General features: G+C 39.9%; 1 protein-coding gene across 1 annotated transcript; it reads left to right on the forward strand.

Annotated features, from left to right (window-relative positions):
* Positions 1 to 2,307: 2,307 nt before the first annotated feature.
* Positions 2,308 to 17,510, forward strand: LOC141791714 (uncharacterized). Its single transcript, XM_074672355.1, has 13 exons — positions 2,308 to 2,847; positions 10,245 to 10,305; positions 10,383 to 10,532; positions 10,723 to 10,872; positions 11,090 to 11,224; positions 12,387 to 12,575; positions 12,741 to 12,890; positions 13,644 to 13,706; positions 13,782 to 13,839; positions 13,927 to 14,052; positions 14,142 to 14,253; positions 14,942 to 15,093; positions 17,109 to 17,510. The coding sequence occupies exons 1-13, from the start codon at positions 2,308 to 2,310 to the stop codon at positions 17,233 to 17,235; spliced, it is 2,013 nt and encodes a 670-aa protein (XP_074528456.1). The 3' UTR covers positions 17,236 to 17,510.
* The last annotated feature ends 575 nt before the right edge of the window (positions 17,511 to 18,085 follow it).

Raw genomic sequence — 18,085 nt, forward strand, 5'->3', positions numbered from 1 at the left:
ACTCTGTGACTGTCTGAGGATGGGGGAGATACGGGGTGGAGCTGCTGTACGCCTATAGCGCCTTTATTCTCAAAATGAAAATTTATTTCCTTTATAGCATTTCCATTTTCGTGTTTGTATTTTCATTTAAATTTTGTCTTAAATATGCTTCCATAATTATGTACCTCGACAATGTAAATACTTAAAAAATGTCATCACATTTAGTACTTTATTATTATTGTTATATTCAATGATTCCAAGAAGCTCTACCTTAAAAACCAGACATGTCTGTAGTGGAAATCACTACATGGGCTTAAAATCACTTCGCAAAACCTGTTCTCTCAACACTTTTTCAGTGCATTCTCAAATTTAGGTTTCAATTAGAGTGATCAAAAAATAAACCACGTTTTGTAGATACATTATTTTGATTCAAAGCGATTTGCTCACCATCAAATTTTGCATTTTACCAAGCTTACTGACTTGTTCAAACTAAGTTTTTTAAAGTTATGTGGAAACAGAAGTATGGGTACAGCTCTGACTTCAAATAATACACATCATTTTCCAGATGATAGTTTAGATAGTGTGAAAAATTACAAACACTAAATAATCAAGCAGTTGATATTTCTTATGGCCTTAATATTTCAAAGACAGCCACTGCATATTTACTCTTGAATTACAGAGTGTTTTCACATGATGTTATCAACTTGAGCTCGACCATGGCATAACGTGTCATTATGTCCTTTTCCTGCTGTAATGAGGAGTCACTGCCACAAAGAGGCGCTGCTGCCTCAGGCTGACATCCAGGTGATCTTTGTTGCTGATCTAGAGTTGTTGACAGTTTGGTAATGGAAGCCATCCTTCTTTTACTGCTGTTGTATCGACAAGTCATTCACTCTGAAATGAGGGAATTATAAACACATTGTCACCAATAAATCTGTTTTTCAAAACTATGAATCTTTTGTCCAAAGCGACGTACGACACAAGCAAGAATTTAGACAGGAAGAGTCTTAAAGTTGTATTTCTCTATCAGATGTCTATATCTTGTCTTCTCATGGGTTTAAATAGTATTTCCAGGTGTCTGTAGGTGAAATGATGAAAGGTAAAGAGAGTCTCAACACAGTGCAAGATAATGGACAAATACAAATACTAAAATACATAACTGAAAATTACCTAAAGAATAAATAAAAACTGAAAAATGTGGTAAGAATCTTATACTTACCTTATTGCATAGGTAATGCATGTTTTTTATTACTTATTAAGATGTTTTCAAGCTTTATTTGAATGTCACATGTTGTCTAAATCACGTCGTTATCTATTTTCCAACTTAACTTTTAAGTCAAAAAGAAGCATCCAAGTTGTATTTAAATATTCTATGGGGGTACGTTGATTCCCAAAATGTCAATCTAAATCTGAAAGTTTAATATCTATGAATATTTCCTTCACATCATTCTCCTTAAACACATGAAATACTTTCAATATTTCTCATTTGACTGTTTCGAGAAACTCTCACTTGAGTTCTTGATCGACTGAATTTAATCTTCACTTTGACGTAGATATCAAAGTCTCGAAACTGAAAACCAAGAAACCACAGCCCAACAGTCGAGTATTAGACTTTTACAAGAAGCAACAAGAGACAAAAACATTTGAATTATCCCTGCCCCTCCTATCCCCACTTGATCTTTTCCTGCCCCCCTTGTATGTCCCAAAATACTGAGGCGAACCTGTCGCTCCCGGGCTGAGGGGACACAGATAGCTCAGAAACTCTGGACTGGGGTAGTAGGGTTAAACGTCTAGGAAACACACGGTAAGTGTTCGTCAGTGAGGAAGAGGGATCCAAATTTTCTGCCAATTCATCCGGACCCCCTGAAAGGTTAGTTTGATGATTCCTAAGACCCTGCATGCACCCAGAACCTGATCTGTCCTCGCTGTACGTAATCTCTTTTCCCTGGATAACACTGTGCATGAGTTTTCCATAGCTTATAAATAACGACTGCTCTTACTTTGACCAGATGAGCGCAGAGAGTAAGAGAATATGCACGTTGAGAGAAGTCCTCCATGGAGGTTGATGGGACTCATGAGTTACTGCCAAGGAAGGATCCTCCCAGCGACGCTGCTGATCTTCTGAAACCAGTTTAAACTTAAACTCTACAGGAAAGTTTGGCATGTAGAAGGTTTCTCTGAGAGGTTTTAAAGGGAGGAATTACTTTGGACAGAAAAACCATTAAGTCAGTGCAAACCTTGTTGATTTTGAAGACCTGGACAAGGAAAAAGAAGTTTTGTTTACTGATTTGTTTTGAATCTGAAAGACGTGAAAGTCATTAGGAAGCGATGGATGAAGCCACAAAGAATGTTCAGGATGCAATGGTCAGCACGGCTCTGGGTCAATTCCAGACCACCTTACAAGCAGCCGTCAGGGAGGTGCACGTGGATGTAAGTGCCTTTAAGCAGCGCATAGAGCAGAGGATTGAGGATCTGTGCCTTTCCCATGAACCCTTGGCCGGGGCGGTTATCAGGCTGCAGGAGGAAAACCTGCAGCTCAGGGCGAAGCTGGAGGCCCTCAGCCGCCTGGTGGAGGGACTCTCTGGGGTCAAGATCGACAGAAGCTCAGCTGAAGTTCAGGGGAAGAACGTGGAGGATGGTATCGAGAATGGACATGTGCAGACACAAGCCAAGACCCAGGAAGACCAGAGAGATCTGGTCAACTCTGAGAGAGCTGAAGACAAACAGTCAGATCTGTCCGCCTTAGCATTCCCTGAAGCAGCGTCAGCTGGGGGATTAAACCACGCTTCTGCTGCAGCTGCTGCTGCATCCACAGGAAAAACTTCAAGCCTGCCTCCATGGAGGGCCAAAAGACAGGCTGAGATCAACGTGAGTACAACAAAATCAGTACAACAAAAGCATCAAATGTAATTCAGCAAATTCTGACTGTGACGTTATTTCTAATATCATATCATACAAATGTTCACCAATCTCAAGTATTAACAGACTCATTGGTAGACAGTTGTCCCACAAAACAAGAGGGGACAGTGAGACAGAAGGAGAGGCAAAAGACAGTGATAGCATCAAACAGACAACACGGCAAACAACAAAAGTGGAAATTTGACTTATGTCATTATAAAAGGCAATGATTGAAAGGTACAAATGGAAAAAAAGCAAAAATGTCTAAAAAGATGATCCACTTGAAGCTGCAGAAAGAGACGGCAGCTGTTATAAACCTAAACCTAAGCCTAGGCTTAAAGCAGCTTGTCTAAGCCTGAGTCTAAAGTAGATGGCCTAAAGGTGCTTTTCAACTGCAGGGACTTTCCCCAGGAACTAAGTTCTGTTTGAGAAACTATGTGCTATCCAATCACTCAAACCAACCAGAGTCTAAATGTAGTTCTGGAGCCGTTGATAAACCTCTAGAACCTGCCCTGCCCAAAGGGTAGTACTTCCCAGAGGTCCAGGAACTATTGGTGCGTTTCGTTTAAATCGGACCTGGGAAGTGGGGAGTAGGAGTGATGTCATCTCAGAGTTAAAAGCGTTCCAGTTGCTAAGTCGGGAAAACTTGCCATAACAGCAATACACTCACCGGCCACTTTATTAGGTACATCTTGCTAGTACCAGGTTGGACCCTCTTTTGCCTTCAGAACTGCCTTAATCCTTGGTGGCATAGATTCAACAAGGTCCTGGAAACATTCCTCAGAGAGTTTGCTCCATATTGACATGACAGCATCACACAGTTGCTGCAGATTTGTCGTCTGAACATCCATGATGAGAATCTCCCGTTCCACCACATCCCAAAGGTGCTCTATTGGATTGAGATCTGGGGACTGTGGAGGACATTTGAGTACAGGGAACTCATTGTCATGTTGAAGAAAGCAGTCTGAGATGATTCCAGCTTTATGACATGGAGCGTTATCCTGCTGGAAGTAGCCATCAGAAGATGGGTACACTGTGCTCATAAAGGGATGGACATGGTCAGCAACAATACTCAGGTAGGCTGTGGACTTTAAACCATGCTCAGTTGGTACAAAGGGGCCCAAAGTGAGCCAAGAAAATATCCCTCACGATTTGTGTTAACGAGCAGTTGAACAGGTGTGTCTAATAAAGTGGCCGGTGAGTGTCTTTCTGTATATATCAACATTGAATAATACTCTGTATACGGCTGATTTATTGCGACAAACTTTAGTCAGAAATTCTAAAATAAACGGAATATAACAGGAGCTTATTACTGTTTACACCCGGCGGCCATCTTTGATTGTAAACCAGGGGTGGTGTGGATCCCTGACTTCCCAGTAGGACATTCCGACCTCAGGTGGTGTTACAGTTAAAATTTCCCACCCGGAACTTGTAAATTTCGACTTCCCAGTAAAAATGGAATGCACAGCTGTTTTTGATTCGTAGAGGACCAACAGTGCTTTCATTTCTTGCTCCGTACACAATAACATCACACTCAGCTGTAAGGAACTATTTAGCTCCTGGAAGAGTAGTGCCTTCAACTTAAGTCAAAAAACTTGTTAAGTCTAAGCCAAAAGCAGCTAGTCTGGGCTTATAGCAGTGTGTGTGTGTGTAGAGGCTGATTCATGACAATCCTGAGTTTATAACTCTGAGAAACATGATTATTACTGAAGGGTTATGTTGGCAATCACACAGTTGGACGGTCACAGATTTATTTATTTGGCGCTTCACTGATGGACAGCCCCATATTTTAATTTGGAGAAGCCTTTGACACCCTTATATCAAGGCGCCCCCAAGAACCACTAAGTTATGTTTCTCAGGCTTTGCTAATGTCGGCTAGGAACCAAACTTGTGTCAGTGTACTAACAGCACTCCACCATGCCAAGGAATCCCAGCAGCTCTGTCTTTGTGTTTGGTCGGGGGGCCTCTGTTTAGAGTTTGGCTCCAAACAGGCACACCTGACTCGTTGGTTTACCGGGGCCGGCCACAAATCCCATTCACAAAGCTGTGCTTACACAATGACAGGATGACATGACGGTGAAAGGTCGCAAGAGATCACCAATGTCCTAAGTGATATGTTGTCTAACCCAAGAGCTTCACTGTACCAGGATAAATCTACCTTTTCAGACATGTTTACGGCCGGGGCTTTCCTGGTCTTTAAAAGCCTCCAAGTGATGAAGAAGATTAGAGTGAGGATATTGAGTTTTTGCAGAGGGGCTTTTGTTGAATTTGAGTTTATCCCGCGTATATTCAACTTCTAACTCCACATTTAGTGATAAGCAGTCTATGCTGGCTTTACATCTCAGATTTGAAGTTATTCTACTTAATCTTTCCATTTAAAGCACTCCACCTGAAACACACATGCTTACAAACTGGCAGCCCTCCCTACCCCCCACTTAGGCTCATGACCAGCTTTTAGAACAGCAGGTCCTCCAAAAGGGCACATTTATTTTTGGGTCTGTGATTTGGGACTGAGCTTCAGCTCTTTGGAGCCTCTGCATACTTTATCAAAATGCCTGCACCGCTCTTCTGGGGCTGAGGAATAAAGGAAGGAACCATAACGTGAAACCTGAGTCTGAATAACCAACAATGCTTGGTTGATTGAGTTAAACTCTTCTGGAAGTGAACTCATCGCCTCAGTCTGAGTCGTAGTAAACCAGCTGACAAACAGAGCCCGCAGAAGACGTATTGCGTTGCACTTTTATGACGTAACCCTCAGGCACACTCTGGAGGCATGTATAAAAATAAAGCTCTGTACCCTAGTCTCCAAGGAATCCTGCTCCCCAGCCAATCCGAGTCTCAAATCTCCAGATGGAAAGTTGAATTGCATGAACGTCTCTGTCAATAATACCCCTCATCCTACACGCTGAGAGAGACGGCCAGCTGTCACGTCAAAACGCACGACCAGCCAACATTTCTGAGCGCTGAAATCATTTGGTCTTTTCTCACCTGACGGCTCCCGACTCTGATAGACCCAATTTCTACTCTGGCACTTAAGTAGTTCCCAGATTCACCAAATAACTGATTACTCTATCCTCCTTTATCTTCAAAGACAACATTATTAATTTCTTTGAGTAAAAATTTTGTTGTCAGGGTCCCACTTTGGTGATGACTGTTGGTGGTCTAAAAATGCAACCAATGTAAAGGTAAAGACAAGAATGGTTAATATAATCACGAGATACTTAACCTTGCAGAGCAGAAGGACCTTCTGGATTCAGTTTCTGAAATCCTGCAGATCCATCTTACCAGGCTCCATTGACCAACAAATTCATTCAGCTAAATTCCTAATGGCCCAATTAGGGAAAGCGTGACGTAAACAGACTTTCGTACCATTGATTCTTAAGTTAACTTTACAAAAACAGCAGCAGTGGCCTAACACCGTTATCACAGCTGTTTCTCGTGTTCCTGTAGTTGTTCATCTGTTGTTTCTTAGCAGCGGCGCACATAAGCTACGTCATACTGTGGCTTGAAGTGGATTGGACTGTGGTGAGTGTGTCAATCAGAACGGCCATCCAATCACCAGCTGCTGATTTTTTTGAAGGTCCCGCCTCTGAAAACAAATCCTAATAGCTGCTATCCAGATGGACTAGTGAAGTATTTCTGTGGCAGATATGAAACTGTTCGTTTGGCGTGTCAGGATACTAGACACTAACTCAAGAAAACATCACTTCCTCTTTCTACTTGATTGTTTGTATCTCCTGCTTCTCACCCAGCAAAGACGATGTGATTTAACTTTGCATTTGGAGTCAAAATGTTTATCCCTGTCAAGAATCTAAGCCTGAAATTCAAGTCCCTCCGAGTTCTGTTTTGGTCTCCACCACATCCTGAGAAGCATCTCGTCCTTAGCTTTTAAACTCCAGGGCCTGTATGCATGTCCAGTCAGTAAACTAATGGGACCATTGGTGCAAAAATTCTGTTTTGAAACGACCTGTTTGGCTGCAACGTTAGCCACAAAATGAAAGCAACACAGATGCAGATTATGTCGCAATTCAGGGGAAACCTCCTGGAAAAAACCCATTCAACAAAGTTGAACTGTGCATGCCTATGACTGATAAAAAGCAATAACTTGGTGACTGAGAGCAGATCAAGAAAAACATTTTTTCAGAGGAAGAAATGGACAGTTTATTACAAGAATACACAAACAGCTGTCAGCCATTCAATCACATAAAAAACAAAGAGAAAGAGGAAGTTTGGCGATCTTGAACAGATTAAATGATTGTGGTGTTTCACAGAAGAAAACCTCAAAAATGAAATAATATGAAAGCTGCTTTGAGGAACAAGCACTGCAGCAATATCCCAGTAACTCCATGAATAACTCTACAAGCAGTTGTTTGATGAACTTTAACATTTCACCACACACGTCTTGAAGGACCCAGACACAGAAAAACAAAAAGTGAACCAAAGTTGTTAAACTGACGGCAGCGAGCCTCACAGGTTTGAGACTTTCAACTGTCTCCCTTACCTAAACTTGTAACTAAAAAACGTCATGTCTCCTAAATTTAAATTTGATGTATGGCTACACATGCCCCCTTTCTACAGGATTGTCCACTGTCTTTACATATTTCGTCTTTTACGGTAATGCATTGCAGAACATTCAAACTGGTCTCCTACTCCTTGGCTCAGTGCCAGCTGCAGCCCACACCCACAGCCTCCGACCGCGACTACTGAACACACTCACTAGCCCAGCAATTACCTGTAGCATTATGTTTCTATGTGGGAGAGACTCGCAAGCCGTGCACCTGACTTGGCATGTTAGCACAAGCTAATCGTGGGTATTTGACACATACCTGGTTAGCAGGAAGCTAACACACGTCCTGTGCTGCTCTTCAACTTCCTGAAAGCGAGTGAAAGTTGGGCCAAGCTTCACCCTTGTTTCACTTTGTCCGTGCTACATCAGCATCCGTCAAATAGCCGAACAGATGCTGTAATCTCACCATTAGCGCCTTTTTGTTTCGTAATTAGTACAAGCGGTCTGTTTTCCTCGCTAATGGCTCGCCCTTTCCCAACTAGTCTATGACTTTGTCTGCTGTTATTTGGTTCTGGTCCTTTTGTACTTTGGTGCTTTGTTCTGTATGAGCAGCTGGTCAAAGGGGATATGCTAAAAACTGCCCCAAAAAGAGCTTGATAAGAGTCGGAACACTGGTTTGAGTGATGAAACTGCATATGATTAAATCCTGGTTTACATTTCAACTACTTGTTCATCAGTGAAGGTTAGTGTTTGCACAGTCGTTGGAGATACATGTCCCAAACTCTAAAAATCAAAGCACTGGACAAATGGTTTGCAGTGTTTAGAAAGTAACATGGTTTGTGTTTGAAGGTGTACAGTCATTGCAACGTGAGCTAGCAGGATGATTTGTCAGTGGTTAAAGAAACATTTGAACGGTTATCTTCCCCTCACTTCACAAACAATAGACGTGCCTGTGTGATTATGTCTGTTATCCAACCAAAGTATTTTTGTATGAGCTGAAAAGAGAGCCAAAGTGATGCAGAGGTAAACCCAGGCCAGGCTGAGGGTATTTACAGGGTCAGACAGAGTCAGACTGTTATATCCCACAGGAGCGAGCATGGAGCCCAAAGATCACGGCCGTGCTAATCTCCCTCCTGACGACCAGTTGACGGACTGGCTAAAATGACTTTATTGCATGGCGGCTGATCTCTGCAGGTCTCTTGAAAGCAAAAGTCTGGGGGTTGGAGGAGGGGGCAAACCCTGGCCGAGCTCCAGGCTGAGACACTGAGACACTGAGACACAGTTTGAAGCACTCAGGCTAACTGCCTGATTTCCACAGCATCCATTTGGGGCTATATTGGGATGTAAGAAGAGTGGAGCGGAAACTCTTGCAAAGGGACTGATTGCAATTTCTAAAATAGCCTCTCAGCGGGAACACGGGTTTGTTGGCCACAGCTGTCAGTGAAGAGGTTTTCAGCTGTTAACAGCTGAAGATCACACTTTCAGAGAAGTGACTTTACACACACACACACACACACATCCGCACAGAGACAAACTTATCACTGACGATAAAGGCCAGAGGTTATTTATAGCTGCACAGCATGCAGAGCTCGGAGAGACAATAGAGCTATCTTTGTTTGTTGTGGATAAAATTGATGTTGATTGATGTTGCTAAGCTAAGTGAAACAACTAGTGCTCCTTCATCAGGTCCATTAAATGCAGTTTGAAAGTCAGGGGTTCCCAAACTTTCAGAAAGTTTTAACCCTGGCTAAGTCACCATGGGGATCTTGTGGCAACAAAGAAATGTGAAAACAGATTAGAAACAAATCTGTCGGCATGAGTCTATATAAAATTCAACACCTCTGTTGATTTTGGAGGGTGTTTATGACCCCCCAGGACATCTCGACCTCCACTTTGGGAATCAAACCGTAGAATGGAAGTATTTTTCTGTCTTATTTCTGCCCAAATCAAAAGTACGACTCCTTTACTTATCAGTATTTTTAATGTTTAATTTTCATACAGCCACTTGTTACTCCAGGATCTCTGCTCTTTGATTCTAAGAGTCTGTAATTCCTGATTTCTGGGCAAGGCAATTCAAAGTGGTTTACAAAGATACAAATCAGCGAAACACTTTAAAAGAAAAAAAAAAATCATAATCGATTAAAAAGAAAAATTACAGAAGAGGATTAGGGCCACTGAAAAAAAGAAAGAATTGTCCAGATTTTTTTTATTACTATTTTTTTAATTACTACTTTTGTTACTACTTTTTAAATTACTATTTGTTATTTCTATTTTTTAATAACTATTTTATTACAATTTTTATTACTTTTATTTATTACTAATTTTATTACTATTTTTTTCAGAACTATGAGAAAAAAAACTTAGAATTCTGACTTTAATCTCAAAGTTTTGATTATTTTTCTCAGAAAAATTATTAATGAAAAATAATGGGCATTTTTTTTCAGTGGCCCCAATCCTTTTCATTGCAAAATAAATTAAAAGACAAAAATAAATTAATAAAATAAAATAAAGTAAAATAAAGTAAAATTAAATTAAATTAAATTAAATTGAATTAAATTAAATTAAATTAAAAATTTAAAAAATAAAATAAAATAAAATAAAATGAATTAAAATAAAATAAAACAAAATAAAAAATAAAATAAGTGACAAAATTCAGCTGTAGCTGAAGCAGCTGTTTTAAGTTGTTACAACACTTCAGACATGTGAGGGTCAATACTTTCAATCTCAAAACAGCAAGACAAAAAAAATCTCTGCTGAAGGGAAATTAAATTATTCCAGTTGGAGGAAGTGACTCTTTTTAGTTTTAGGATAAGAAACTGAATCACGGAATCATGTTTTACTTCCTGTCTGTCCTGAACAGGGCGCTGATGTCAAAGGAGAGAAAAATGTTGCTCCAGCCGCTCAAGAAAACCTAAAACAAGGTAGGTTATCATCCATAGACTCTTCACGGAAGGTCACCTGTCGACTGACCTCACCTTTAGTTTGTCCTCCTCCTCAGAAAGTCCATCAGCGTACTCTGATGTGGCTCCAACTGTTGAAGCTGTGCCTCAGTCCCACCGGCCTCTCACCTCCGTCACCAAACCAAACCCAGAGTCTCCGGCTCTCGCTAGCTCTCTGTACTCTACTGTGGACTCAACCAACATGCCTGGTCAGATGTTTTTAGAAGCTTGTGTTAGATTCATGTTTTTATTGATGAACAGTCTGTGAGTTCAACGCTTGTTTAAGTTGAAGCTGAAGGAATAAAAAGGAAAAAAAACAATGTCAACTCTACATGAATGTATCAAAAATAAATTGTTGTTGTCAACAGCTGACAGTAAAACATTATTTTCCCCTTTCAGACCAACAGGACTCTGGTCTTCTCACTAAACCTCATCAGCCTCTCACTTCAGTGATGAAATCCAGCTCTGAAGCTCCAGCTCTCCCTCAGTCTCCTCTTTCTGCTCCTTTTCCAGTGATAGAGACTCCAGCAGAGCCTCCTGTTATATGTTGTAAGTAAAAAAAAAACAAAACATATTCTCCATCCTTATGACCCTAATCAACCAAAAAAACGATCTGTTTCAGTTAAACTTAACACATTACTTCATGTCTAACCACTTCTTATTACCTAAGTTGGATGGTTAGGTGGGAAAACATCATGGAGGTGTTAAAGAAGTATTTCAGACATCACTTTGACTGCTTTCTGTACTCAGATTGTGCCTTTTTCAGACAGCAAACCCCATCTTCCTGTCACTGCCATGAGCACCAAACCCAGTCCAGAGGGTCTGAGCCCAGCACTGGTTCCCAAAGCAGCGGTTCATGCTGCAGCTGAAGCTCCAACAGGAGAATACCCGTTCACAAGAGGTTAGATACAGACTTCCTGTTTGTTGGGTTGGGTTGTTCACATTGGGTGCTCTTCAACCACAAAGTCCAGGAACTTTTATTTTTAAGAAAACTAAGGGGTCATTTACACAACGGTTTTAGGGTAAAACACAAAAGTTTTGTTGCGTTTCAGCCTCGCGTTTACACAGAAATGGTGTTTCAGCTGACCTAAAATGCAAACTTTTGAAAACGGCCACCAGAGTGGGATTTTTTCTTAAACGCTGCCGCTTGTGCTGCTCAATCTGTGACTGTCTTTCAACAAAATGTGCATTTTTTGCTCCACTTTTTAACTTAGTATTCACCAATACACCAGATGATCGGCTCAACTCAACTTCGGTGGAGATCTCCCAAAAGCTGCTTCTGGACAAGACAGTTATAGCACCACCTGCAGGCCTGGCATGCTTACTACAGCGTTTTCAGCCCCTCAGCATTTCCTTGTAAACACAGATTTTTTCCCACTGCTTTTTCACTGAGTTTTAGCCTTTTCAGATGAAACGTTGCTGTGTAAACAGGGCCTAAGTACAGAATCAGGCCAGTGCACTACAGTGAAAAAAATATATGCGATTGCAATACACCACTACACCAGTAGAGGGCAGTACGACACCAAAGAAGGCGGTATTTGCTGCACTGCAGTTAGCTTTTTGGCATCCTGTGTGTGATTGATCACACACAATACTGAGACCTTTAAATCACTTCTTAAAAAACAACTTTTTGCATTGGCTTTTAAAACCCATTAGGCGAGACTTCCAACTTTTAATTTTTGCTTTTAATTATCAGCTTTTTCTTGTGCCATTTATTGTGTCTTTTTCCTCTTTGCTGGTCTAAATTATTTTCATTAACTATTTGTTTTTATTGGTTGTGTTTTTATTGATCTTAATTTTGAGCTTTTACTGCACTTTGGTTGACTGCGGTTGTTTTGAAATGTGCTATATAAATAAAGTTTCACTTGACTTGACTTGACTTTTGCACACCAGATGAACTTGCTGAACCTTGTGAGGAGACGAGCACTTGCGAAAAAGCAGTCACGTTTCAAAAAGTTTGAAATAGCTTTGACTAGCTAAATTGCAGACTACTCCAGAGTGACTGTGTTGATTGACATCTTTCAGCAGGAAGCGTCCTTCACAAACAGCTTTTTTCTGTTCAGGTACGTCTGGAGCGATGGATCCAAGGTCCCAGGTTTCTCCAGAGCAGTCATCTCAGAACCTGCCCCATCTTCCTCTCACAGCTGTGACCAAAGTCAGCTCAGAGACGTCACCTGCAACCAAACCTGAGCTGAGTCCTTCTGTCCCAGAGTCACCGACCATAAAGAGAGGCGACTACCCCTTTAAACGCGGTCAGCAAAAGCCTTAAAAAATCAGTTTTCTCCAGTTTTATCTGTTAGAAAATCTGACAGTATAAAAAACAGCATCCACCATGTGTGATACTAAAACTGATGCTAGTACAGTGTCTTTTTCTTGAAGAGTAAAAGTGTTTGAAATTCTTCATTTCCTTTCATCAGACGTCAGCCAACCCAAGCCACAGCTGCCTCTTTCTGGGATATCTGCTCCAAACACGGAGTCTTCATCTTCTGCAGCAGCAGCTCAAACCCCGAGTCTGGCAGCATCACAGGACCTTAATGTAAAACCCGGGGACTATCCCTTTAAGAGAGGTGAGGTCAACTAGATGGTTTCCCTCAGTTCCTGTCAGTATTTCACAATCTTAACAAAATTTTAAAAATCTGAAATTTATTGTTTTTGTCACTTTTTTTTCTTTCTTCGATGTATTTATTCATTCATTTATTTATTTTTATTCCCTAATATTTTTAAGTTTTTATTTAAAGGAAAATTTAAATGTTTTGCAGCGAGGCAAGGTTACAAATTTTTTTTTTACATTTTTCAGAAAATAAAGGGATAAAGTAAGACAAGTATAAAACGCTGTTGTCTGAGTATTCTCATAAAATAAGGTATAAATAGCAAACCCTACAAAAAATAAATAAATAAATAATTTCAAAAATAAATAAAAACATTAACTAAATAAACAAACTAATAAATAAATAAATATTAAAAAATAAAATAAATGAATACATAGATAAATTAATTAAAATAAATTAAATAAATAAATAAATAAAAATAAATCAGTTAATTAATTAAAATAAATTAAATAGATAAATAAGTAAATAAAAAAATAATGGAAAAGTTATTGTAAGAAAACATTGTATGTTAGTGATGTTAAACAAAAAGGGAAAAATATCTAATTTTATTTACATTTATATACATGTCTTTGTCCCTATGTACTCTAAAGTAAAATTAACACAACATGTACAAATCTTTGATCCTTGTCAGGCAAATTTATGAGCAGTAAAAGAATGCAAATAATTTTAAATTAAAAGTTTTTTTTATTTTTATTCACTATCTAAATTTAGTCCCAGTTCTCAAGACCCCGAGTCCCAGCCTAAAGAGAAGCGTGAGCTTTCCTCAGCCTGCAGGTAAAACACAAGCCCCTGCATCTATATCAAGCACAATCATTCCTTCTGTTTGTTTGACCTCCTTTTCTCCTGCAGAGAAATTACTTCCCTCCAAGTCAATCATAAAATCTGGTTTCTCACCGAGCCTAGAGAAGTAAGTCATGACTGACTCATAATTCACCACCCACTGGAAGATAAACTCCAGCTTTATCTGAATGTGTTTTCTGCTGCCCCTGGACAGGAAGTCAAGCAAGACAACCAGTGTTGAGTTTAAGACGGAAGTGATGAAGTCACAAACTCTTCCCCGATCCAATGGTGCTCAGGCCAAACGAGCTCTCTTTGAGCGGATGAACTCCGAGCCAACGAAGTGAGCGGGTCAAAAATATTTACGATCCTGAGCCTTGGATTTTTTTAAATATAATTTTGTGTTATTTAAATCATATTTTTCTTGAACAGACCCAAAGATGCCAAACCTAAACTGAAGCGCTCTCAAAGTTTTGGGACCAGTGCCAGCGGGATAAAACAGATTCTGTTGGAGTGGTGTCGCTCAAAGACCATCGGTTATCAGGTACAAGTTTAATGTTTCTCATGGTGTTGAAAGCTTCTTTATCCTAAATGCACATCCCTCAAAGGTAGGGTCTGAATGAGTTTTCGTTACATGTTATTAAACAAAACATTCAAACTGGGCTCCTCGTCCCTGGCTCAGTGCCAGCTGCAGCACACACACAGCCTCTGACAGTGACTATGTGAACACACCCACTAGCCCAGCAACCACCTGTAGTATCTTTTACGTGGGAGAGACTCCCAAGCTGTGCACTTGACTTGGCATGTTAGCACAAGCTAATCGCGGGTATTTGACACATACCTGGTTAGCAGTAAGCTAACTCGTCCAATGCTGCTCTCCAAGTTCCTAAAAGCGAGTGAAAGTCGAGCCAAGCTTCACTCTTGTTTCACCTTGTCCCTGCTTTGTCTGCTGTTGTAACCACTCAGGATAGCTTCTTCCACTTGCTAATCAACACACTAAGTCACTTGACAAAACATGAACATTCAGGCAGAGGAGGGGGTTTGAAGCAGAAACAGACACTGACACACATGTATAGAGGCCCAGAAGTGACTGAAGTTGACATTTTATTTTTTAGGGAAATCCTGCAGACTCAACCTTTGACTAACATTCTCAGTGGTATTCTCTGTATTAGATAGCTGTGTTTCTAAGTCAGCAAAGATTTGAAGTAACACCATCTTCCTTTTTCCCTCAGAACATTGATATCCAGAACTTCTCGTCCAGCTGGAGCGACGGGATGGCGTTCTGTGCCCTGGTTCACTCTTTCTTCCCTCTGGAGTTTGACTACAACGCTCTGAACCCTGCAAACCGCAGACAAAACCTCCAGCAGGCCTTCACCACTGCAGAGTAAGCTGCACTAAAAACTCTGAATAAGTCAGTGAATGAGTGTGCTTTGTTAAAACCTCAGGGTCATATTTAACTCTTGTTTACTTTCTGCACAAAAGCTACACTAAGTAACGTTTATGTGAAGATGTTTAACAGTGGAAGAGTATCATCCTCTGTGGTAGAATCTGAGATCAGCAGGAGAACCGTTTGAAGTCGCAGTACTTCCAGACGCAGCGAAAATAAATACAAGCTGTCTGATTGGTCTGGTGATGCCATTCTAGAAACAAAACTTTGTTGCATAGCAACAGTGAAGGAGGCTTCCAGAATGCTGGGTTCTGGAATGCTATGAGGGGGGTGTTAAAGGGGCAGTTGTTGGAATTAAGACCTCAAACAAGGGCTGATATTAGGGTTGGGTACCTTTCACATATGAAAGGAAAAGGTACCAATGCCCGGTACCTGGCAATCGCTATTGATACTCAACAGTACCAATTAAACATAACTTACTTATTCTTCAGTATATAAACTTGCAATGCTGTGTTCATGTCCTGCGTGGAAATATCCTACTCTTCCACTCCTAAACAGTCATAAGGATGCATTTAGGTACCTAAACATGGTACCTTTTGATTTTACATGAATTGGTACGCGGTACCAGGGGCGTAGCTACAATTAGGCAAACACAGGCAGTTGCCTGGGGCCCCAAGATTCCCAGGGCCCCCCAAAGCATCTCTTAAAAACTGATTTATGAAGTTCTCTTCAACTGAAAGCTTCATAAATCCATCAAAAGGCTTAATCTTTAATGATGGTTTTGGGTACCCCCCCCCCCCCCCCCCCCCTTCTTATTCAATGGGCTATTCCATGTTACAACACATCTGAAATTTTGATTCAGGAAGAAAGTGGTAAAAAACACTTTTTTTCCAATTTTTTTTCTTATTTTCAACCAAGTCAGAAATAAAAACAGTGTTGCTCTGAGATCTGAGATAAACATATAAGACTTTTAGGATTTTAAGGACTTTATCTAGCCCAGGAAACAGGATCATTTTCTAAAAATCAAACTTTTTGAGTTGGTGATAAACATTATTGTACAAAATCTCTTTTTTGGAAACATAACTCACTGGACAGGGGGTCAAACAAAAATACATCAACTTTAAAATAATAGTACCAAAAAGTATGGTAACTGTAAATATCACCTCTTTAAGTAGATTTTTTTCCAGTTTTATGTTGTGCTTGATATTTACATATTTTTTCTTTACTAAATTATTTTTTCAATATTTACCTATTGTAATGTTTTTCACTTCATACTTTCTTGTTTGTTACTGTTACTCTGTAAATTCCCCACTGTGGGACAAATAAGCTGTCAATTGACCATAAAAGATTTCAAATCCAGGACAAAGTGGACTAAATTATGGATTCACTTTTTTCTAAATCAAACTAAAGTACAGAACTTGAGGAAATGCATTTAGTTGTGTTAAGTTACCATGTACAAGATTAGCACTGTCTCATGCCTTGATTCTAGGAAAGAGACAGTGGACCCAGGGAAGGCCAGTCTAGCTCTGAGGAAGATGAGTTACAAGGACATGGAGGGCCCCATTGACTGGGTTTTGCCTTGGGCCCCCAAACGACTAAATATGCCCCTGCTCGGTACTACAGACAGAATTTGGTCACTATATATAAAAGTACCTAATTTGGTACCCATCCCTAGCTGATATGGGGTTTCACAAAGATGGCAGCCAAAGAGAAATATTTTTGAGCAGTAAATCATGAAAAGCTATGAGAAATATTAAAAACAAACATGATATAAAAACACTCAGGCTCTTTCAACCATAATTTAAAAGAGACAGAATAATGTCATAAAAAGATATGGGTGTAAAGACCAATGTTAAAGCATAAAAATAAGCAAAAATCAGCTCTTTACTGCACACTCTCAACAGACAAAACAAAAAAAAGTGAGTGCAACAAGGATAACATCACTCCAAATGATTTCCCTCTTGGTGTATGTCTCATTTATGGTAACACAGTGGTTATTGTGTTGTTTTCAGGCAGCAGGCTGACTGTCTCCGTCTGATCGAGGTGGAGGACATGCTGGATATGGGGGACAAGCCGGACCCCATGTGTGTGTTCACATACGTCCAGTCTCTCTACAACCACCTGAAGAAGTTTGAGTGACTCTGTATCAGAGTAGATCACGAAGCTTAGCTGTGACTAAGCTCAGTGTGTGATCAGTGCTGTGCTGCAGATCAAGCCAAAGCTTAGCGAGCGTACCCACAGAAAGCACTGCTGTTAGATCAGCTGATTTGTTTCATACTATGAGTGTGTTGACCCGTTTTCTTCAGGCACAGATTCTTACAGTACGGTTTGTAAAGTCATGTTTGATGGTGGGAGTGACTCTGTGTTACAGAGGGAGATTTATATGTGTAGTTTTCAGAATCAGATACAGAGAGTGAGAGGTTTCTGCTTTGAATGATGACAGTCTGTGATACCTGTTGTTGATCAATCAGTGATTGAAGTCAGCAATGTTAAAGTTACTGGAATAAGACCTGGATTCATTTTTGAAACATGGAAAAATAAAGCACTTTTCTTATATTTTTTTTTTGTAGTGTGACTTTTTTTTAAATGTAGATGTTGGAAATGAGATTTGATTACTCTGCTCGACATCTTAAAATAAACTTAGTTTCATGTATTTTATGTAATTAGGGCTGATATTAGATCAGTGAGACATAAAATCGAACAAGTATGCTCAGTTTCATCATCAAACTATTCAAATACAACGCTTTAAAAAATATATATAGTAGTGAGTTATTATTCCTAAGTCACTTGTGAATCAGATTTAAAAACCAGTGTTTTTCTTTATTTGGTTTTTGTATCTTAATAAGGGTGTATATCTGTGCACTTAAGGTGCCCTAAGTAAGAGAAAGTATGATCATTTCAACTGGTATTAAGTGAAAGTTTTGATTTGCAAATTGGTCACAACAGGTCTCTGTAACATATGCAGGATGTTGCCATCTTGTGGTAGAGT

This window comes from Halichoeres trimaculatus, unplaced genomic scaffold (genome assembly GCF_033239565.1).
Source record: "Halichoeres trimaculatus isolate MK-OKI-2021-1 unplaced genomic scaffold, fHalTri1.1 fHalTri1_scaffold_6, whole genome shotgun sequence".
Taxonomy (NCBI): Eukaryota; Metazoa; Chordata; class Actinopteri; order Labriformes; family Labridae; genus Halichoeres; species Halichoeres trimaculatus.